A 24,805-nucleotide genomic window follows, 5' to 3' on the forward strand; every position below is an offset into this window, starting at 1 on the left:
AAAAGAAAGACGCCAACAACAGAGCTAGATGGGCATTTGGATATGGCCAAAAGTGGCAGAATTCGACGCCAAAACCAAAAAAAAACGAGGACGGAAGCTAACTTCGGCAAGCCGAAGTTTTAATACCCTTGCAGACTTTGACGAAATTGCTAAAAGTGAAAAAGTAGCGAAAGGAATAAGGTATACATAAGTAAACTAGATTTGCATCGTTTCAAGTCAATTGCTTTTATACTGCAAAAATGTCATATACAAAAGGGATACTTTCGCAGCCTTTAACAATTTTTCCTATCTCCTTTAAGATATAGACTTCCGAGCGGCAAGCGCTTTTACCCTAATCAAGATATGCGTAAATAAATAAGAATTGGAAAATTTTATGTTAGTAGCTTACACACTGCGCGAAATATTCTGATAATCATCAAATTTGGAACGATTTCACCCTATTGTTCCTATGGGAGCTATAGGATATAGACGTCCGATCAGCACGCGCTTTTACCTTGATGAAGGAATGCATAAAAAAATACGATTTGAAAAAATGTACAGCAATAGCTTTTACACATCGCGAAATATTCTGAAAAACATCAAATTTGGACCGATTTTACCCTATTGTTCCTATGGGAGCTATAGGATATAGACGTCCGATCGTCACGCGCTTTTACCCTGATCAAGGTACGCATAAAAAAATAAGATTTGGAAAGATTTATGTCAATAGCTTTTACACTGCGCGAAATATCCTAAAAATCATTAAATTTTAACCGATTTTACCCTATTGTTCCTATGGGAGCTATAGGATATAGACGTCCGATCGTCACGCGCTTTTACCCTGATCAAGGTATGCATAAAAAAATATGATTTGTAAAGATTAATGTCAATAGCTTTTACACTGCTCGAAATATCATAAATTCTTGCAAGATATATCCAATTGTTCCTATGGGAGCTATAGGATATAGACGTCCGATCGGGGCGATTTTCAAACTTGATCTGCGTACACATGTTTTAGGACGATTGTGAAAGTTTCAGATCGCTAGCTTTTAAACTGAGCTCGCAAACGGTATTGAAACAGACGGACAGACGGACAGACGGACAGACGGACATGGCTATATCGACTCCCCTATTGATCCTGATCAAGAATATATATACTTTATGGGGTCGGAAACGTCTCCTTCACTGCGTTACAAACTTCTGACCAAAATTATAATACCCTCTGCAAGGGTATAAAAAATATATATATATATAAACCGAACTGGTTTTTGCTGTTGTTGTCGGCCAAAGCCAAAACGAATTTTGAATGTGGGTGAAGTTGTTAAAAATGTGGCAAACGCAATCGAGGTTAGCTAGAGCTATGGCTATACCGAGAACCCCTCCCCCCTTCCCCTTCCCCTACCCCTCCCCCTCGGCCCTCCCACAATGATCTGTGCCTACTTGGCGCATATTTAGTTATAAACTTGAATTTAGACTCTGGCCAAATTAGAGCCGATCTATGTGCGAGCTCTCGTCTTGCCACCAAAGTGAGAGCGAGACTGACAAAATACAGCACTACGGCTAGTTGCAAAAAAGCAGATACAGATACAGATACATATGGATTTACAGATGGAGATACAGATACACAAATAGAAACAGAAACAGAAACAGAAAACAGAGTCCGACTCAGAACAAGCCACAAATGTCGAGATCTGTTTGTCGCGCTTGTCCAATTTGTTCGATTTGGTGTGTTTCCTGTTTCGAATTGCCAAAATCCAAACAGAGAGACACGAGAAAAGCATTACGGCTTTTCTGTTTGCCAACGATGAGAAATGAGTTCTCCATTAGCAAAACTCCAGGGTAATCTAAGGTGATCCTCATATATTTGAAGACCTATTACCAACTCAACTAAAGCAATGTTTAAAGCTCTTGCTTTAATTTCATAACAACTGACTCAATGAGAAAATCATATTAAATAGTTCTAGGCATAAAATTGCACATGTTATTTATGCTATTAAGGTCCGAGCCATATGTTTAAGTACAAATAATACAATTAAAAATGTATCTGTTAGAAATATCATTGGTTCCTTAAGGATCTCGTAGCTTTTTTATTTTTTAAATCATTCTCGAGGATATCCGGCTTGATCTTTTTTTAATTATTTTAATTCAGTTTACAGTGGAAGTGGTTGTCCCCCAAAATTGAGTGGTGGCCATTGAGAAATCTCTCCTCGATTGGCTCACGATCGGCGGACTTCCGTTTTGGCAGCGATCCTTATCGCCATTTGGCACTGAATGAGTCACCCGGCGGTTACCACATTGGCCAGTTCGTTTTCTCCAATGGATCACGGATCACGAAAGCCCCTTTAACGTACACAGAGATCATCACGGACGAATTATGGTGCGTGCTGGGGGATAGAAATGGGGAAGGGGGTGGGGATTGGGGATTGGGGATTGAGGATTGGGGACTGGGGTTTCGAGGGGATCTCAGCGCTACGCGGATCGTGCAAATTGCCTGGCCATGCCGGTCTATTTGGCTATTTGTCCACTTTCGGTGGGGGCAGCCTTTGTTGTTGTTGTTGTTGTGTGTGTAAATACGGAACATATGTAAATATTAATTTTATTAAGCAAACGTGACTGCAAGATCTCGGACCGACTTGGGCATTTGGCTTATTGAAGTTATAAGGCTTTTGGACTTGGCACATTGACGTCGCTGACACGACACACGTATCGCGCTGTGTTTGCTGTGCGGCTTTTCATATTTGGCTTTTCAATTCACAATATTTGTGATGGCATAAGTAGTGTATTTCTTTTGTTTCGGTTTGCTTTTATTAGGTTTCTTTTTTTTTTTGCACTGACAAAAGAAGTTGACATCCATCCTGTGCGTGGAAACCGCCCAACTAAGGGGAGGGGGAGGGGGTATTGGATAGTGGGTGGATGTTGCTCTTGGCGGCCTTGTCTTTGAAGTGCAAGTCCGCCGGATACAAATCAAGTGGATGGCATACGTGAGTGCTTATCGTTATCTTTCGGGTCAGTAAAAGCTCATAACGAATTACCAGATCAGGAAAAGATGAATAAATAGTAATATCTGTACAAAGAATACATTTAAATAGCGCAATAACCCGAAATTAAGAGCCACGTTTTAAATAAATCTCTTCTAAGGATCATAAATTCTATAGATCATCAATGTGAAAACATTTTGTATTCATAAATATAAAATATAATGTCAAAGATCTCTGATTCATTCTATCATAGCGATTGCCTAATTTAGACTTAGATTAAGAAATAAATAAAGCTAAGTCAAAACGGGCCTCTAATTGCTATATAACCATACATATCCCGGTTTCCAATATTTAGAAACATTTTTTGCAATCTAAAATTACCGTGATGATTCAGCGAAATCGATCGATTGTTGTATTGATAGCTTTTATTTGGCCACCATCCCACCAACTTCGCCCCCTCATCGCTGACCTTTGTGGTTCTAAATTTGGAAACTGCAGTTACGATCGTGAGTGATTTCAGCGACTTTTGTACTGGTCACGCTTTTCTGCGATCCCTAGAAATGGTCATTTGCAGTTGGGAAAACTCAACTGGAGGCTGCCACTCCCCACACCCCTCGAAAGATTTCAAATTAGTCAGCGACACTCCATAAATCAGGCACACTCATAGTACCCAAGGAAAACAATCGAGTGTTCCAGGTCCCCCGGGTTCCATGTCCCCATGTGCCCATGTCCACATGTCCAGTTCCACTTGGGACAGCTGCCAATGTCTTGGGGTCCAAGCGATTAGCATACAATTTGTGGCGGTGGTGGGGGGGGCTAACACTCGCGGCCATAAATAATAATCGCTCGGGGTCTTTGGCTTGCAGTCTACGGGAGTTCGGAGTTAAAAGAGTTAAGAGTTAGGAGTTTGGGCTGCCAGTTGGTTCCCGTCTGGCAGTTGTCGGTACAAATTGCACCGTTAATAAAGTCAAAATCGGATTAGACACGGCCCGCCGCCCCCTTTTTTACAATATATATATCCATATATATATGTGCAGTTTTTTTTTTGAACAAAACTCAGCTGTGGGCCAAGCCACCTGTGATATCTGTCGGTGATATAGCCGCGATATGTACAACCCCTTCACACCCCAATCAGGCAAACGGACAACGGCCCACCCGATCGATTGGCCAGATATTTGATCTGGGCTGAGACTGAAATCAAATGGCCAACACAATAAATTCACCTCTAATGAATTTTGATTCATTTCCATTTGCTTTTGGCGCAAACAACTAAATAACTCCGGCAATCAATGGGCGAGGGGACGGGCAGGGGGACGGGATATAGATAATATTGACCCATATATGTCAGAGTCGGACGGTAGGCGAACCGGCAAATCGGAGACAGAAGCCAAATGATTCCATTCGATTCGATTCGATTCGATTCGAGATCGAGCTGTATTTTTCCAATTTACGAAACTAATATCGATGGAAAACGATCTGTAGCATAAATCAGATTTCGCTCCCTAATTGTTGGAATACTTTTTCAATGGCTGGCAATAAATCTACTTAATTTTGGAATAAACAAGACGTTAAATTTAAATTTTTTTTTTTTTATATATACAAATGGTAAGCGATTGTACATATTTGTTTTTATATTTTTAATAACCTTTTTCTGTAGCAAAGATGAACGATAAAATAATTTTTATCAGTTTTAAACAAGTAAAATATATTTTAAGCAAATTTTTAAGAAAAAACAATCTCGAACTGAAATGATCCCTAGCTTTTATAAGACCCAGTTTTAATGACAACTTATCTTACAAATTCTCGTATATTCCCATTTTGTAATTTGATGTCCTGTTTAGCTACATCTTTTTTGTGGAACTGTTTTTGGTTGTCATGAGATGGATATGTAAATGTTATACTAAAAATGTCGTGACAGATTTAAGCTAAGGCTAAATACCTTTGTTGAATATTGATGGGCTGTTATGCATTTTTTTCCTGTTCTCAATTCCATAACGTCACGTCTTTTTTGCTCTGGATGCACAACTTTCTTCGGGGACGTGCATTCGCTGCCCTTCAAACCCCCACCCCCCCTCCCCCCATTTTTCAATCCCTACCGAACACTCCACTTGCTATGCATTGGCCAAGGCAATCGATAAACATTTATTGGGTTAACCTAGTATTTATACAAGATGGTGGGGGTTGCATTTCATCAAAATGTTTGCTTCTGGTTTGGGTTTTCGTTTTTCGTTAAATGTTACCTAGCTGGCGGTTTCGATTGCGATGGCTTTGACGTTGACGTTAAAGTAACGGTTGCGATTGGTAACCCGGTCTGATCCTGTCTCAGCCATCTTGATCAGGAGCGGATCAACCCGTTGCTTGGACCGCTCCAGCAGTTCTATCATAGCCTCGGCCAGTTTGCAGTTGGTATGGGTGAAGAAACTGATGGCCTCGCAATCGGTGGAGCCCGAAAGCCATCCCGTTCCGGTCAGACGCTGGACATACTCCTCCATGGACGGGGGCAAGTCGTAGTTGAACAGGTAAATGATGCCCGAGATGTCCAGCTCCCGTGAGATTGAGTTCTCGGCCACGATGATGTTGTAGGTGCCGTCGCGGAAATCGCGGACCAAGTCAGCCCGTTTTGCGGCACTGTGTCCACTGTGGATGCCACCGCAGGGCACATGGTTCCGGACGTAGCCCACCAGTTCGTCCACGCGCTTGCTGGTATCCGCATAGATCACCACCTTGCCGGGATTCTCACACGTATCGTAAATGGCAGCCAGCTCCTTTTGGATGTGTTGCTTTTTGTTGCGCGACTTCATCACCTCCACCCGCTGGCGTATGTCCGGGATTCCACCTGGCTGATTGCCGCATCCGCCGGATGGCATTTGGATCAGTACGTAATCACGCATGTATTTGCGGGCCATCCTCTCCAGACTGCGCGACCACGTGGCTGCGGAGATGACCAACTGGGCATGGGGACGCATGGTCCCCAACAGCTGGCACATATTCTCCTCCATGTCCATGTCAATCATCCGGTCGGGCCCGTCCAGCACCAGATAAGAGCAGCGATCCAGGTGGAGCGCCTGCCCACTCCCGTTCAGGATGTCCTTGATGCGACAGGGTGTGGTCACCAGGAATTGGCAGCCTTCCGAGGTGATGTCGTATTTGCAGCTCAACTGGCCCAGGATGCACTGGCTCGCGAGCTTTCGGGGACGACTGTAGTCCTGTGCCTCATTGTGGATCCTTGTGGCCACATCGCGGCAGTGCGTCAGCACCACGACAAGGGGTCGTCGCCTCAGCTGGATGTGCATTAGGGCGGGGAGCAGATATGCCAATGTCCTGCCCGTGCCCCCACTGGAAACCATGGCAAAGTTCCTGCCCGCCAGGGCCACCGGCCAGGCCTGCGTCTGGATGGGAGTGGGTGCGTCGTAGCCCTGCTGCTTCAGTCGCTGGATTATGTTCCGGTCGAATCCGGTGCGGCGGAAACTCATCACGGGCTGCGGAATGGGTCGCGGATCCATGCTGGCCAATGTGATTTTGTGGCGACGGCGGTAGACCTCCGCTTTATTCTGCTCCAGATCCTTCCGCTTGCCAGGACTGCGATCACGACGGGGACTGGGACTCCTGGGCGAGTCTCGATTCTTCCAGGGATTTTTTTTGTGGGGACTGCTCAACCTGGGCATCGATTGCCTGGACCGCCTTGGGCTGCGCGAGGATCTCCAAGGATTATTGCTGCGATTGGCAGTGCGCCGGCGTTTCGGACTTCTGGACAACGAACGCCTCTTAAAGTGACTTTTGGAGGGCGCAACGGTCCTGCACCTCGATTCCCTCTTCCGTTGCCTCCAGGGATTGGACACCCGATGGGGACTGCGGCTTCTGGTCGGGGAACGCCTATTCCAGCCACTGCCATTGGGATTGGGATTGTTGGTCCTGAAAGGATTGGTTGAGCGGCAAGGCTTGAAAACGCGTTCCACGGCGCTTCTGAGTCCTGGCACTTTTTTATTCCCCTCCGAATGTTGGGAACTGGCTTGAGATTCACTGCTGCTCCGACTTCTGAACCCGAATTTCTGGACATTAGTTTTGGCAGAGTAACTATTGTTCTTGCTTTTGGACTTGGTCTTCTGGATCGCAGTTCCTGAATTCGGGCCAGAGGAAGTGCTCGAAGAAGAGGACGAGGAAGAGCGGGAACTCGAGATGGATGACTTTGAAAACCTGGACCGTTGGTGCTTCTCATCCCTCTTATCCTTCGGATTGGATGCTTCGCCAGCTGTCTTCTTCGGAGGAAGGCGAACAGCCACACCATCCTTCCTTTTCGACTTAGAAACTTCGTTTTTCATTTCCTTCTTCAGTTTTTTTCCTGTCTTACCCATTTTCTTCTGCTTTCTTGTTAAGTTCAGCTAGCGTTTTGTAATGATTTTACGACCTCTAGCTAATAAGTTACAATTTTCGTTTGTCAAGCAAAGCGAAATGTCAAATGCAGTCAGTTAAAGGCTTCTGTGTTGGCTAGACTTTTTGTTTCTTTAGTGTTGAAGTAAAATATTTATAGAGTTGTAATCGTTTTAGAATTGAACGTGATAATCGCATATGAAATTGAGCTTAATCGTATACAATACCATTTTAACAAATGCAAAAGATATCCCAATCCCGCATTAGTTTTTTTATTGGCATGTAAATGCTTATATGTCTTCAGTTATTTAGTTATTGTAAATAAGTAAAATATTGGTACAGATGTAATAATGTTTGGATTGAATGTGGCAATAGTATTTTAAACAAGAAAGGAAGCAAACTTCGGCAAGGCGAAGTTGATATACCCTTTCATTATAATGTCTATGCCAATATTATGAAGCCATGTCGACTAATTTGTTAGCAACAAACCTAAATTGAATAATATTTAACAATTTATTAACTCTAAATTGTCAAATTTCTTGTTTATTTAAATAAAAACGTAGTGCCCTAAGTAAAAATGCAAAAATGTAGGTTTATATAAAACTTAATAATAATCATGATTTTGAATTTATTTATTTACAAACTTAAAGGTATTTACGTAAAGTATTTAAATAAAACTTGTATAGTAATTTATTATAAAGAAATATTATTATCATTTGCATATTTGTTGAAAAGATCAGGTTTTTATAACATCTTTTTATGGTGAACTGAGACTAAATTCCCACTGCTGATAACGTGCATGAATTGACGGTGACTTGTTTAAAAACCCCGAAGGTCATCAATATATTTGTTTCATTATCGGTCTATATTATAATAAATTGGTCTATATTTCGGAACATCATGATAATCTAAAAGTAGACATACGTGTTCTAAGCTTAAAGCCCATTTAAGCTTACAATTCAAGACTTTTCAAAGAAGAGGTATGAGTCCACATCACACGCTGTTACCACTTTTTGTTGGCACATTGGGATAGTGATTCTCTTCTGAGACACAAACATATTTATAATTTTATTGTTTTGAAAAAAAGCTCTAGTAAGAATGATTATCTGGGGGCAGTATGAGCATATTTATGCCGCCGTCGTATGTCCGAAATCAGTAGCAAATCGACTCTGAAATAATCAACACGCAATCACAGTTCAAAGCAAAAATGAAAATAGTGTGGATACTGGCGGTATTATTTTACCTTTTAATGAAAGTTAATTCAGCACCCAATGATGAATGGCACACTGAATGCCGAAAAAGAGATCATAAAGGCAACTGTTTAGATAAATTAATCTCCTAGGACCTGAATGGCACACAAAAGAATACAAATAAGCTGCTGAAAAATAGCTCAGTAATTCTGTTTTTAATATTTCAGATGCAGATTCATTTGAACATTAACATCCTGTGCAATTCAACATTACCCTTCGTTGTTATAGAATATTATCGAAAATTTTACAATTTATAAACCTTTTTGTATACTTGACGATTCTGCAAATAAAACTTAGCTGACCTTTGATTTTATTCAACATTTCCAGTTCATTATTTATCCGGTTCGTCCATAATTTTAGACCATTAATCTTCAATGTGTTTCAATTCGCGAGTGAAGACTGTCCCAGTTCCGGAGACCCAGAGATTTGGAGATACGGGTTCGGATTTCGCTGCCGGAAGTGGAGAGCTCTCCACTCACCACTCTCCACTCTCTCTCTCAGTCCAAAGACCCAAAGGAGAGCACTATCTGACCCCCTTTGGGTTATCTACGAATAATTGCGACTGTGTGAGTGTCCGAATGTTTGGTCAATTAAAAGCATTCGCTGGCTTTTTATCAAATTCAATTAGCCGACGACGAAAGCCAAACAAAGTGCCCAAAATGAAAACAAGAAACGGAAGACACTCGGCAACAAAGTTGCTTAATGGAGAATACAGAGGGGGTGTACCATAACATCCAAAAATATAGGAAATAACTAAAAAAAAAAAAAAAACGACTAGTGAAAAACATGCATGCATAAGCGCGGAGTTCTAACTATAGAAAATCCGTATAATTAACTAGATAAATTGGCAAGCAATTGGCTGTACAGATCGTTAAGACAATTCGCTAATGATCGTCGTACAGCTAACGATCTCCTTTGGCTAATTGGCCCCCAGTACGTACGCCCCCCCCTTCCCCTTCCCCCTGCTTGTGGACCACCCTTCGTTTAAAGTGGCCATCAAGTCGTAATTACGATCGTCGTTGGAACGATAAAGACATCAAATCGCACTGCATCGCACTAGAACTGCTGGCCATTCAACGAGATTTGTATTTCGCTTTAAGATCTCGGTCTCTATCCCGGAGTTTCAATTAAAGTTCCATTAACGCTTCGCGACACACACAATTATCAAAAATTATATTTATGCTTATGACATTTCCGGCAGCCTCAGGTCCCCCTTCCCCTTGGCTGGTGCACCTCCCCCACCGCCGGTGTCTGAGTCATTTCATTTATTTCGAGACAGCGCAGACAGAAGATCAAAGCAACTTCATGATTATGCTGCACGCATATCCATCACCATATCGAGCACTCGCCTCGGGGTGGAGTTGCTTTGGTAGTCCATTGGGGAATAGAGGGGGGCAATAGCCAAGATCCAAGATCCCAGATCCCAGATCCCAGATCCCCCAGATCCCCGATCCCGGAGAGATCCGAGGTGAGGTGTGCGCAGGTGAGGCTGTGACTGTGGATCGCTGTGTGTGGCTACAGTGGTTTGGGGAGTGGATAGTCGGCACTTACCGCATAAAAAACAGCGTTACCTTTAGCACTTATCCAGTAACCAAGCCCACAAATATAACAGATGAATGATAACTTCATATTAAAGGCTTTAATTGATAGGAACAAAATAGTAAACATATGTACATACTTTGTAAGTACTTCTTTACTGTGGAAAATAATTATGCAAAATAATAAATCTTATTTAACCTTTACCTTCAATCTCATAATAATTATTTATATGTTTTTAATTTGTAAGAAAGGTTGTACAAATATATTTGACTAAAGTTTGATTACAGAAATTTAATCAAAATTACAACATAATTTTGTACAAATAAATCACTAATTTCTGAGTAAATAAAAAATACAAAATTGCTCTAAATATAATTAATTTCTTTGGAATATTATTTCATACATATTTTTATTGAAAATGCTAGTTAAATAGTTAACAAACCAATGGTTAGTGATTGTCATTGCCCAACACTAATTTTATGATTTTTATGCCACAACTTTAATGTTCTGCGGATTCTTGGCTATGTTCCTGCCAAATAACAAAAACTAAGAGATCGGCGCAGCAGGAGGGACCACCAAAGGGGGCAAGGCGATCTCGCTGCCGATACGGGTCCACCAAACAGAAACAAACAAGAAGGGGTTTGGGGGGAAAAACACAACTGCAACTGCAACAGCAACTGCAACAGCGGGGCAACAACACAAGTACAAGTACAAGCAAAGACAAATTGTCTGCGGGTTGAGGTCTTGCTATTGGCCTCCAGCGTGACGATGTCGGGTGCTACTGGCGCCACTCAGCGCCAAAAGACGGCGGAGGGGGAGGGGGAGGGGGCAGGGGCTGAGGCTGTGGCATGTGCCACCCAAACCAAACCAAACCAAACCAAGCCAAACCGAAACTGAAAGAGTGAAAAACAGAAAACAGAAAGACAGAAAACCAAAAGCCAAACCAAGCGAATAGAATTACGGATCAAAGAAATAAGACCATACAGCATAGCAAATTATGTAACAAGCCTGTATGTATTTTCATAGGTACAACATACAGGTAAGAACAATTTATTGGGGATAAATGGGATCCGTCAGATGTTCCTCCTGTGCAAGTAGCATATTCAGAACTTCATTTCTGCCCGTGGATGGCACATTATCGCATGCATAGCGGATGCGATCTAGCTTTTTCTTAAAACATGCCACATCCTGGCGACATCCTTCCAACTGGTCCTGGGCATCGAGTATTTTCTCGCAGATCTGCGAGATCCTCATCTGAACGGCGTCCTTTTTGGGACGACTGTACTCCAGTTCGGAGCTTGAAGTGAACAGAGTGGAGGATGATCCCCCCACACTCGATTCCTGATTAATTGGCGCCTCTGCCTGCTTGATCTTGAGCTGCAAGTCCTCTATTTTCCTTTTCATTCTGCGCTCAGTTCGGCGGTCACTCTTTGTCGAGGAATTGATAATCCTTTTCTGGAATAGTGTTTCCCCAAATAGTTTCTTAAACTGCTTAAAAACGATATAATCAACGTTACGGAAAAGTTCTTCGTAGACCTCTCGGTATTTATCCCAATAAATGAACAACAAAATATTGCCAGAGATGGCAGTCCAGGACCAAGCGATAAGATTAGATGGGACACTTTTGTCACTTTCCGATCTTAAAAACTCTTTATCCGATTCCACATTTTTCCATTCATGTTTCTTACCATACGCTTGCAACTCAATCTTGCAAGGAGTTTTGCATAATTGCAGATCGATCATTTCCAATAGATTTTTAATACATTTAGAGTGGTCTTTGCGGAAAGTGGATTCATTGGAACTACTAGATGAATTCATATCTGGCACATCATGAGAGTATTCTTTGCCCAATTCAAGACGTGGTTTGAATTCTGGTTTTGGAACCGAAGTATAGTTCGTCGACTCTGGCAATTCAAAGCGACCATTACGCATTGCAAAAAGGGGATGAGAATCTGTAAACTTACTTTTCTGATAATTCCGTCTTATCGATGGTTTGGTTTTGCGGCCACCAACAACTACTTTTAAGGACAAGTTGTTTGATAACCGAGCTCTTTTTGGTAGTATAATTTTAATATGATCCATTTCACTCGGCCGTTTTCTCTTAAGTTCCTTAGCTGACTTGCTATTCTCTGCAAATAAGGGCTCACTAGATTCTTGAGGTGTTTGCACCAAAACGTCTCTGGTTTTTGGCGAGACATAGGCATCCTTACATAACGAAGGCTCTTTCGTGATCTTTTCCCAGGTTTTTTCATAACCCAATGGCGGGGTTATTGGACGAATATCATCTAGATCAAATGGCTCGTCATCCGGAAGTGGAGTGTTCTTGGCCATCCGATACACGTGATCAAACATATTGCGTGCCAAAGGGCGTATTTTCTTTTGTTCCTTGACCAATATAATTTGCAACGGGTGACACCGATCTTGATAGAATTGCTCTGTTTTATTTGAGTTGGATGTGGTTGGATGTGGTTCCATTTCTGATGTGAAATCTGAAGAGTCCCCGATCTCACTGTCGCTTGGATTCACTGGCCTAGAATTGGGTTTATCTTTGTATGGAATAGCCTCGAATAACGATAAGTAATTCCTTTCATTTTGCACCTTGATAAGTTCAATTTGATTCATCTGACTGACCTGATCAAGCAAATTATATATTAAACTGCCCTCCGTTAATTTTGTTTCCAGGGAAAGCGACTTATCTGGATAGGATTTTTCGTCTTCCATAGAGTGGGTTAGCTTCAGAGGTGGCAAATCTGTAGTATCATTGTTTGGTTTTTCCTTTAGATCAACTTGCATGACATCAGTTTCATCCATTAATGGGAGAGCCTCGGTTGGCTTCGGTGAATGTATATCCACTTCTTCTTCTATTAAGCGACTGTACAATTGGGTCATATCCATTTCGGTTTCTTGGGTTTCTGCAGCACCGTCGCAAAAATCTAATAGATTCAGATTTTGTTCTATACTAAGGAGTAAAAGATCGATTTTTTCCATTTCATTATCAACCAGACTTGGTTTCTGCTCCAATGGTTCGATTTCTTGACCAATAGGATCCTCCTGTTTCTCAGGCAATTCAACTGGCTCCTCTACTTCCTTAGAACCTTCTAAGGTGATTTCCTTTTGGTCTTCATCAAGCAAAGGAGAGTCTTCTGCGATAATCGAATTTTCTTCTTGCTCATTAACTGGTTGTCCACACTCCTTTCTATCACAAGTAGATGCCTCGGAATCTGAATCGGAACTGCTGTGCCGCACCAAAGGCCTTTCTGCGCTTATAGCCTTACCAAATCGCCATTCAGTTTTGCCACCAATCTCAACACAATACCATTTACATTCTGTAGGCGAATCTAAGCTCTCCAGATTCTCATCGCACGATTCTTCATCACTGCACTCCTTTATTAAGTCCAGTTCTAGTTCCTTCTCGTCTGGCTTGTCCTCTATCCCTGGTAAACTATCCATCTTGCTCTCTTCAGATTCGCTTTGTTCCTGGAAGGATTCATTATCTGGAGTGACCAATCCGCTTTCGCATTGGGACGCTAAAATAACCTGGATGGGTTTATCATATGTCATGTTAAGTTCGCCCAATTCGCTTGATTTTGGAATAGGTTCATCATCTGTCATGTTAAGTTCATCCAATTCGCTTGATTTTGGAATAAGTTCATCATCTGTCATGTTAAGTTCATCCAATTCGCTTGATTTTGGAATAGGTTCATCATCTGATGTGTTCATTTCTTCCGATTCGCTTGGGTTTTGGATGGGCTCATCACCTACTTTATCTTCGCCTAATTCACTTGATTTCTGTATGAGGTTTTCATCTGATATGTAAAGATCCCCCAATTCAATTGGTTGCTGAAAAGGCTTATCATCTAGTATGTCATGTTCGACCAATTCGCTGGACTTCTGGATGGGTTCATCCCCTACACTGTTCTGTTCGCCTAAGTCGCTTGTTTCCTGGATGGGTTCATCATCTGCAATATTATGTTTGTCCAATTCGCTTGTTGCCTGGATTAGTTCACCTTCTTGAGCGGCTTGACCGATCAATTCGCCTTCAGATTCAGCTAGCATCTTTGAGTCCTTTGCGATTAATTTTCTTTTATACTGCATTTGGCGAAGTGATTTTTCAAAACTATTAGGGCGAAAAGATGCTGATCGAATTCGAGGGAGAGGACGGCGAGTCGGCTGCTTCGGCTGCTTCCTCTGGAGAGTATTGGATTCTCCGCTGCCTTTTTCAAATATAAGTACTATCTGCTTGGCTATTTTAAGGATAAGAGATGGGTTCAAAGGATCACTGGAAACTTCTGCATTTGACTGGGCACTCTCAGTCATGTTATTAACAATATCCCTGGAGGAACAAGGAGCTTCATCTGCAGCGTTTTCTGTCACATTCTGGGATGGAATTGGAGTGGTAACTGCAGGGACAGCAGGGGCGGCAGGGGGAGGAGGGTCAGCAGCGACAGGGGGTACAGTAGGGGGTGGAGGGTTTCTTGGCGCCACCACTGCCACATTTGGTTCCATCTCCGCGGTCTCTTCCTCCCGCTCATTCTCCTTACTAATACGCAACTGTTCATCTAGCATCAATTTTTCATTGAAGTCGTAGAAGGCCTTGAACCACTGGGCGAACTCCAGATTCTCGCGATAGCCCCGCTTTGCCAGGCGGTCGAGCTCCATCTTCTTATTCACACCCGCATCCAAGAGGGCATTCCTAATCAATGTCATGTTATCCATGCCGTAGGTACGACTCTTCTTATAGATCGTGACCTTCTTTAAATTGATGCACGAAGGTCGCAGCTTGTGGAGCAGCATGCAGTATTCGGCCCCATTTCCCAGGTCCTCCAGGCACTTTACGTTTTTCTTGAGGGTCGAGTTCACCCACTGCAGAAGTTCCATCCGCGAATAACTGCATGCATTTTTGCCCGAACGCGTTTGCAACACATTTTTCCACTTTATCATGACGTGTAGGCACGTATTAATTGATACAAAGTTAAAAACGCGAAGTTTTTACAATTTAACCGATATTTTAACCGAAAAACCAAAAGTTACAAATTGAGTAAAAAAATATAAAGTTTTGGAAAATACGAATCGTGAAACGAGCGTAGAAAATTTAGATGTTTCCATGTGTGCGATCGATGTGCGACTGACTAGGGAAACTGAAAACTCCATACACCATATGACATTGTAACTCCTTGGCCAACTTGATCTCGAATTCAAAAATAAAGTTTTCGTTTGAATAAACTAAGGTGCGAAATTAACAATATCTTTTTTCTGTTTTCTTTAAAGTATATTATTTTGGACAGAAAGCCATACATTTTTTAATAATTTTTATTTGCCTCAATTTATTTATTTTTCTGTTTAGCAAATAGCAAAGCTTTTAGGTTAATTTACTTGATACCTTAAATTTAAAATGCCCATGCTCATTTGACGGAATCCTTTTGTTCCTCGATTTTTGTTTTATCCCTGCCCCTTGGCTTATTTCCCCAACCATTTCAACCATTGCTTCAGTGCTTCATTTAAATTATGAACTTTTCACAAATGCTTTCGGTTGAGCAACTAAGCTGGCTCAATGAACCCCCGGTGACCTCGTTTTTCCCGCTGGAGTGCCGTTGGCCAGGTAAGAAGCTTTTTAGCCGAGGCATAAAGATGAAATGGAAATCTGTCGAGCTCTTAGCACTTGGAGAGTGTCGAGAGTGCAGCTGTGGGTGTGTGTGTGGCACAGATGGATGCCATCGTATGGAGAAATGTGTGAGTTTTCTTTATACATTTTTGGGACTCACCTTGCACAATGCAACGCCTGTGTCCAGTCGATCCATGAAGTTCTCGGCATTGATGCTCAGTTCCGGATAGAGAGTGCTGAGCCACTCGGCCAGATCCTCCTTCATGGCCTCCAGATACTCCTCGCTGGATTTGAATGGCCTATACGGCCTTGCCTCCAACATGGCCATCGTCGCGTTTTTGTGAATCCTCTTAAAATTCTATTCACAGCTCCTTTGCCGTAGCTTTCAATTTCAATTTCGATTTTATTTTTTTTTTTTTTAATTATTTTATTATATTTTGTATTTGCTTTGTGTGGGATTTGCGGACGACCCTAGCAAAGATTGGTCTTCGGATTTTCGTTACGCTTTTGGCTGCAGTGCATCGCGCCTGGTTCGGATTAGCGTTTCGGTTCGGTTCGAATTTAAGCTGCAATGTAAAAAGGGAACATAAATTAAAATTGTACAAGTATTTAAGCGATTTTTGTTGTGAAAAAGCAAGAATTTCGCTAACTACTTAGCTGAAACTTGCTGGCCTGTTGATTGATGATATGCAATCAGATTGCCAGCAAGTGGATAATAAATTGTAAAAATTGTTGCACCAAAGCGGCGTAAATTTATGATTGTGCCACTGCAGCTGACATAATTATGGGACTGAAAACCACAACGGCAACAACCGACGTTGCCGCCACCGCCGGGGGCAGCAGAAACTGCAAAAGTTATACAAATAAAATCAATAAATAAAACATAAAAGTGAGTCGCGCGCGGCACACAATCGTCGGTTACTTGAAAAAGCCTCAGACAAGCCCAGCAGCACGGCAACCTCTACAAAGCACAGTGGGTATTGGGCGCCAGGTTAATGGCATCACACCCAAGTCAAAGTCCCCAACCAACCAACCAACCAACCAACCAACCAACAAACCCCCCCCTCCATTAGCTCATTAACAGGTCGGTTTGGAGCGACTAATTAGCGGTAAGCCCAATTGAACTGTGAACTTCGGCCAGAAGGAGATTAATGTCGAGGAGGATCGCCTGTTCGAGAAACGAACTGGCAATTGCCATCCAAGGCCAGTCATAAAACTTATGGCTTATCAAAAGCGTTTATCGAATTATCTTTGCATAAGGATGCCGCAACAGGATTTGACCTTGGGCCATCAGAACAGGTTGGTGTTTCTGTTTTGGCCCCCGCCCCTCATTAATCCGCTCGAAACGCTCTCAGGCCAAAAGGAAAACATGTATTAAAGTTAATAATAAATACGATGAACCCTCTTGAATAGTAAATATGTATGCCCAATGGGTCTCTTACAATTTATTAATCATGATGCTACATTTTGAATAGGACCTATTTTTACTACTATTGTTTGCTAATACAAAATCTTCCGATTTCATTCAAAAACTTCTAATGCGAAAGCAGAATCAACTCCACACCTTTGCCGCACCTGCCTTTACAATAATTGGGCCAAGGTGCTGGGCCAGGTCGAAATCTTGTAGGAGCGATCGGTAATAATAAAAAAGCCAATGGGTGAAAGAGTGGGAACAAAGCTTTATTTAAAATCGATACCCATTGGCATTCCGCTGTTCGGCATTCGGCATTCGCCATTCGGCGTGTGTTTTAAATGTTTTGTGTATTTAATTCGCCTGGCTATTGGATCCGTTGGTCCCCGGAGCTGTATTAAGTGCTTACGTAACCGCCTCATTCCCGATGAGGCTGGTCTTAATTAAGGCGCACCGATTTGGCCACTTACGTCTGTTTTTTTTTTGCTTTCTTCAAAATGATCAGGCGGATTCGGAATCGGATTGCGATTGGGATTCGAGCTCGGATTCGGACAAGTACAAAAACCCATGTGTGTTGGCTAATTTGCTGGCCATTGATGGACCAAAATAGTAACCCTCGGGCCTGCCCAACGGCGGGGGGTTTATGCATTTGGCCATTTGGCCATTTGACCAAATCCGCATCTCATCCCCGGATTTCACTTTCGCACTTGCGAAAATCTTTGCCTAGATCGATCAATCTATTCACATGCCACGCCCCCCTGCTGTTGACCTAAGCCAGAAAATGACTGAAAATTAAAAAAAAAAAAAAAAATAAATAACGCAATAAGTCGCAAAACTTTCGAGACAAACAAATATGCAAATGCTCGGTGGCCTTTTGTTCGAATGATTAGCGGTATTTTTGAAAGTGAATTTAATTAAAAAATCCGCATCCAAACACAGCGAAATGTATAAACAACAGACACATTTTGCATAGGATGCGTCGTCGGCATCAATTCGCATATAAGGCCTGTCCCATTCCAATCCAATCCAATGCGATCCAATCTCCTCCCATCGCCAAGTCCGGTAATTGAATGTGTCCGTACCGTTTTTGTTTTTCTTTTGTTTTTATTTTGTATTTTTGTATTTTGGCCACCGCCGATTTCCACATTCGAAATTGTCATCACAACTCCCCCACATTTCCCGCTGTGTACCATATTGCCTTTCAATAGAAACATGTCCCTTATCTAATCAAAGTTCCCAGACCTTTTGGCTGTAGAGTTGATGAGTTCTCATATAAATTCATTATCAGATAATGCAGTAAGTGTTCAATATGACCTTGTCTATCGTAGGAAAACAGTTTCTATTTTTAAGGTACTTGCTTATATATACATATTCAGTAGCCATACAAGTGATATAACTATAAACTTGTTATCTTTTGAGATGTTATGGTTCAATTGTAAATTGTATATGCTTTAAATCGGATGACTCGATTTTATAAATTAAAGAATTAGATTTAATTGTAACTTTCTCGAGCTCTTCTTCAAAGTATTTTGTGTTGCAATTTGATAAGACTGATTGCTCTTATTAAATAATCTATTACACAATTGCTATTCCTATTTCTGTCCCATTTCCTTATCTCGCAGAAGTTTCTTTAGTTCTTTAAACTGCATGTAACAAACGAACTAATGAGATACCACAACTCTTCAATATTTCGAGTATTTTTTCAACACTTTTCCCCAACTTTTGACAATGGTAAAGTGTGAATTGCCGAACGGCAGTAAAAGTGATCGAGAGTGTGAAGCGATATCAGCAACAACAACGTATTGCTTTGGCTATAACAACAGTGAGTATGGAAAATATGTTATAAAAGTAATGAATTCAATCTTTTTGTTGTTGCTGCTGCTGTTGCTGTTGACTTTTTCAATTAACAATTACAAACGTCGCAAAAGAGATAGAGTTTGTATTTGTAGTTGGGTCATGCGATAGAGTTTCACAATGCTGAAATTGGGTGGGGGGGGTGTTGGTATATCGATATACGATGGACCAATAGAAAAGTAATGCGAGACACATGGGGATTTCAAGTGCAAACGAAACAAGATATCAAGTATCTATTGCATATCCAAGAGATACTCGACGCTTTTTGGTTGTTTCTATTCAGTGTATAGGCCTGATTAAAGCACTAGAAAAATGAGTGCTTAATAAACTATTATACTAATTGTCACTTTAGTCCAATACTTTTGATTTATGGTCTTATAGTTCCCAACAGCATTTATCGCTGAGAAAGTAATTAATAGAAACTGATGATAACAGTTGGCTTTCTTATGAAACAGTAAAACAATGATAGAAAAGAAAAACAATTTCGTTTTAAGAACAAGAAATATTTCACATATTTTACAATAACTAAAAGTTAAGGGGTAGTGGAAATCTTTCTTTTATAAACTTGAGATCCAAATGGAAATCTGATTAAGAAATCCAAAGCGTTTTTCCAGTGTATGCCCAAGAGACTTCTCCATCACAGCTCATTCCCCATATTTTCCTTTTATGCCACCCAAACGTTCAATGACACTTGAAGCGACAATCGAAACGATTTCGTTTCAAGCAACAACATTCAATGGGAGTGCAGTTCACACTCCCACTCCGCATCGCCACCCCTTTACCAAGCCAGCCATCCACATCCAGCTCCATTTCCATCTCCATCTCCATCTCCGAACTCTCTCGAAACCATCTGAACTTGATGCACTCGCATCTGTCAGAAATTTCAGTGTCGAATGTGGAGCATGTGGACCATGGACCATGATTTTGACAGTGCCCATGTATGTGAAATGGATTGGATGCAGTGTGTCTTCGTTGAGTGCTCCCCATTCAACAGCAACATTTCAAATCTCGTTCAAGTGCAAAAGTTATTTTCACAAGTTATTATCTATCCATTTTCAGCCATTGAGCCAACAATGGTAACACAGCACTCGAATGGAGTTGCCTCTCCCAAAGTTTCCCCCTTTTTCGCCCTCTTTTGCATATGCTCTTATCGTATATGTACGTATACCCATATGAATGTTTGGCTCCTTTTGCGACCGACCGTTCCCTTTTGGCTCCTTTGTCTGCTGATGCATTGTCATCCTCCACCCGTCGCATACCAACCTATATTCCATCATGAGCCATCAGACATCGTTGCCATAAATGTCGGCACTATCCCTATTTCTCCATCATTTTCCGCATTTTCCCCGCTCATTTGGCTAAATGCACTTGGCGGAGTTTCCTTTTTGACGCTTTGTCTCCGGTTCGTTTCGTCATTTACGGCTAAATCAATAGACGGTAGACAAAAGGAGAACCGGCGCCGCCATTTTATAGTTAAGAATCAAAAAATATAGTACGGCAAAAAGTTCTACCATAGATTAGGTTGAATGTACTTACAGTGGTTTTCATTTTAAACCATGAAACGATGTTTATTGCATGCAAATATTATAATAAAATCTACACAACTCTATCTCAGGCATCCCTGAATTAATTTTATCATAATTAATAGCTATAAATTAAAAAACTAAGCTACAAGGTGATTTACGGCAGTCTTTCTGTATTTCACATTTATAAAACATTGTACCATAAAAAAATTGCATATTTTATAGAAATCGAACATGTTATTAATTTGGTGATTTTGACACATGTTAAAATTAATTTATATTTTAAACATTATTTATGTTTATGTTATAATGAAATTCGTAAATGGTTTTCTGAATTTATACATTTACGATTGTTGTCAATATTGGTGTTGCTCTCTAAACAAACAAGCCATTGCAAAATGCAATCCATATTAATTGAGCTATGTTTATAATACCATAAATTAATAATGGCTTCACGTTAAGCGCCATTTATTTGATTTAAATGGCACTTGGTTGCTATTTATTCAATATTATTTTATTCTTGCAATATATCTGCAAGCTTTTAACATTTCTTATGGTTTCTATTTCCTGCATTCCAGAACCACTGTGTTATTTTTGTGTTTATATAGATATGTATATATATAAGTCAGTTGATGTTGTGGACTGACGGTGATGTCGCCTGACAATATTATCGGAGTGCGGAGTGGGTGGCGTGTGTGGGAGGACGACGACCTTGGAGTAACTGAGCAACGCGAGGGGGACTACGAGAGTGGGAGGGGGTACAATGAGCGAGTAAGGAAATCCACTGGCATCGGGCCAAAACTAAAGTTCAGAAAACTGACTCACCCAAAGCTGAATAATTGAGCTCCACAACTAAAAAAAGCTGAAAGAAATATAGAGAAGCACAATGAAAGAAGTATTTTTTTTTTCTCGTCTGGCCTTAAGTAGATCAAACTTCCAATCACACACATGTTAACCTTCTAAAGTCGCTATGTCATTTGAAAGGGCAAAGAAAACACAAAACGAAATCTAAAGAACTGCAGCTACAAAAAAAACTTGTCGCTGAATGCCGGCTTTTTTGTAGAAATGTCGCAGAAACTTAATTTACAATTTATTTTGCCTCCGTCTGTGTAAGAAATCAGAAAAAAAATGTAAAAAAAAAACAAGCAAACAAAGACAAAGCTGCGACAAGTTAAGAATTCGAAACAAGAAACGCAACTTAAGCTGCGTAGGTTTCTTAAGTAACTTCAAATGTTTTGATTAGACTTTAAATGACAACAACAATAGCGTAGCTCCAAGTCGGAGTCGAACTCAAAGTCATTTGCGCAGTCGCAGCTGCGCAGTGTGGGTTGCCTCAAGAGCGAGCGAGAGAGATGGACAGTCGAGAACGTAGAGCGGGACAGCAACAAGGGGGAGTTGTGTAGCACTGCCTTTCTTCAACTTTGAAGACCATAGGAATGACCTACGCCAAATTATAGGGAGCTATGTATATAAAACTCTGGCTAAACAGTTAGCTTCCACACAAACCAGTAAAGCTACAGCTTTTTTTATTTCTAGAGGTTTTTTATAATTGCAGCTATTGGATTATATATATTGTTGAGAGTAACTTTCTTATATCTTCATTTAATTGTAAAAGATTTTGGAGTGGTTTAGTTCTTTAAGTGTGCACTTTGAATATCTATTAATTTTGTTTCATTTAATTTAAAGTTTTTTAATAGGATGCTATCACCCCAATACTTCTAGGTCTATACCATTACGAAGTTATTTCAAAGTGGTTGAAATCCATAGATGGATTCACCGATAAAATAAATGTAGCTTTTTTATGGTTCAGCAAAAGAAAATATGTAGTTTTATGATAGTAGGGTGTTCGGAAATCTTATCAGTAGATCCATCAGTCAATGTGGGGATTACATTGAACAAACTAGAAAGCTTTTTGCACTATCTGAGACTTAGATACCAGACAGGCACCCAACGACTATGATCGTGGTATAGAATGTACATATATATATATGTATATTGTATATGTACATATGTATCTTAATATTATTCCACGCTCAATGACGTAATGGCGGTAGCAATTCAGTGCGTTAAAGTGGGCTTTTGGCCAAGGAGAGAATACGGTGGCAAAATAGGGACAAAGGCGGCGATTGCAAGCGTTTTTCTGCCTTGCCACTTCTAATGTTTCTCCGTTTTTTTCTGCTCCGCCCACTGTCTGACTTTCATTAACCATGGCTTTAAGTTGTTGCCTTTGTTGTTGCGTTCCGGCTGCTATTTTACCTGATTCTTTTCTCTTAAACAGTCTTACTTCGTTTTGTTGAATAAAGGAAAATGAAAAGTTCGAAATATGCTCACGAATTATTATATAGAAAACTGTATATCAAACATGTACTCTTAGTAATCAGTTTTTAAAGTAATCATTTTGATCACGCTTTTAAACGTGTTTACTAAATAATTTTTTTGTGTAGAAATTTAGCTTTGTTTATTATAATTTTCGAAAATTTGTTATCATATCGGCCATTTAACAAAGGATGTCACATTCGACTCAGCGAAATATGACTGTACTTTTTTATAGTTGCCTTTATGTTTGTATTGATGCTGCGAAGTTCTCGCTGCTCCACAACTCTGGCCTTCTCGCTCTAACCACCTCCCCCACCCATGCCCCCCCACACTTACTCGCATCATGTTCACCTTTCGCTCGGTTTTTTTTGTTTTTCTACGTGTGTGTGAGTGTGACAGACTTGAAGCGCAGCTTTCCGCTCTCTTCTGCACTCTCTTCTCCGCTCTTGACCTTGAACTTGTGCCGGGTTTACTTTTGTTTTCTTTTGCTCGCCCCGCCATCACTTATGATTTTTTCCCTCTTTTTTTGTGTGCCTTTATTGTTGCCTTTCTTTTTGGCCCGGCCTAATCAGGCTTAATGCCGTCGCCATCTCACTCACACTTTTGGGAAAGGGGGTGGAGAGCGGGGTGTAGGGAGGGGGGCGGAACGAAGCGTCTTCTGAGAATCCACCAAAAAAGGATATTTTTGTTTTTTGCAGTATTTATGCAGAAATCGAATCGGTTTGGTCTGTAATTTCTACGTGTATATGCAAACAAGATTTATATGCCCTCATAAATTCCAATTTTGCTGATTCTCGAACCCTTTCCCGATTCTCGGAATGTTTTGAAACCGATCGATGAAATGCCAGAACAAATAAATAAATCCATCGCACCCTGCATTTGATATACAAAGTAACTAATAGGTTATAATATCTCATGACATGCAAAAGTTCTTCTAAGAAGCGATTAAGACTTAAAAATTCCTATGCAGAAACTTAACAATAAAAAACGATTTAATTATGAGTTATTAGGAATCAGGGTTTATACTGCTAAGCATTGACGAATAGAATTTAAAATAATAATCGCAGATATTCCCTTAGTATTATTGTCTATTAGAATTATTTACTTATGTTTTTTGGTTAGGCTAAGACTAAAGAATAAATATTGAGGTAGTAAATTATTACTATTATTATCAATACCCAACTTGAACTGTAATTTGAATATTTTGCATACATACTAAATAAATTTGCACCAATACATTTTATTTCTCAAATTTCCGTAATTACCACGTACTAACGTAGTTAAAACAAATATCTATTGAAACACTTTTCAATTTTCTACACTCTTATCTGGACTTAACTTGGGCGAATACTTTAGGGACCTTGGTGGGGTTACATTTGGAACTGGGATAATCCCAGTAGAATATTAAAGCGTTACGATCGGCTGCCTTGTGGGAGCTGTCCGTTCCAGAGGCAATGATTATGATGGGGCGACTATCTAATGACAGTTGACATTGGCCAAGCGACAAGCTCGGTGGCCAAGTGGTGTGACACAATTGCCACATATCCAATGACAATATGCAGCGGAAACAATAACGGGGGCCAAGAACAAAAGTCGTTAGGATTTTGAAATGGAAACCACCGAGTTGTAGTTGTCCAAGAGCAAGAGCAAGAGCAAATCTCGGACTAGACCTGCAATCCGTAACTAGAACTCGACGTGGAACTTGAACTGGATCTGGACCTGCACATAATTGGCAATTGTCTGGTCCGTAAAGACCTCCAATGCGCCATCTCCATTTCCATTACCATTACCATTACCGAGCTCTTTGGCCAGGTGAGAGTTATGCGTTGTTGTTAATTAGCCATTTACGGACTGATTGCTGCCAGCCAGCCAGCCAACCAACTAACTCAAACTCCGATTCCGATTCCGACTCTGAGATCACCTGAGATCACTGGTAACGAGGTCAAGACGCACACACAGCAGGAACCAGGCCACGGCGAGCAACT

General features: G+C 40.9%; 3 protein-coding genes across 4 annotated transcripts in view; all 3 read right to left on the reverse strand.

Annotated features, from left to right (window-relative positions):
- The window catches only part of LOC108040112 (GAS2-like protein pickled eggs), a 60,747-nt gene that overhangs the window by 14,942 nt on the left and 21,000 nt on the right, over positions 1–24,805 (reverse strand). For both annotated transcript variants that reach the window (XM_017117369.2, XM_017117370.2), the window contains exon 3: positions 15,877–16,282. In XM_017117369.2, the coding sequence (XP_016972858.1) occupies positions 15,877–16,044 (168 nt within the window). In that variant the 5' untranslated portion in view covers positions 16,045–16,282. The remainder of the gene's footprint in view (positions 1–15,876; positions 16,283–24,805) is intronic.
- On the reverse strand, positions 5,127–7,802 carry LOC108040113 (putative ATP-dependent RNA helicase CG14443). The gene has a single exon (XM_017117371.1). It carries the CDS (start codon positions 7,307–7,309, stop codon positions 5,198–5,200), a length of 2,112 nt encoding a protein of 703 aa, XP_016972860.1. The 5' UTR covers positions 7,310–7,802; the 3' UTR covers positions 5,127–5,197.
- On the reverse strand, positions 11,110–15,252 carry LOC108040111. The gene is made up of 2 exons (XM_017117368.2): positions 12,079–15,252; positions 11,110–12,018 (listed from the first exon to the last, which is right to left on the reverse strand). The coding sequence occupies exons 1-2, from the start codon at positions 15,053–15,055 to the stop codon at positions 11,165–11,167; spliced, it is 3,831 nt and encodes a 1,276-aa protein (XP_016972857.1). The 5' UTR covers positions 15,056–15,252; the 3' UTR covers positions 11,110–11,164.

This window comes from Drosophila rhopaloa, unplaced genomic scaffold (assembly GCF_018152115.1).
Source record: "Drosophila rhopaloa isolate 14029-0021.01 unplaced genomic scaffold, ASM1815211v1 contig_3, whole genome shotgun sequence".
NCBI lineage: Eukaryota > Metazoa > Arthropoda > Insecta > Diptera > Drosophilidae > Drosophila > Drosophila rhopaloa.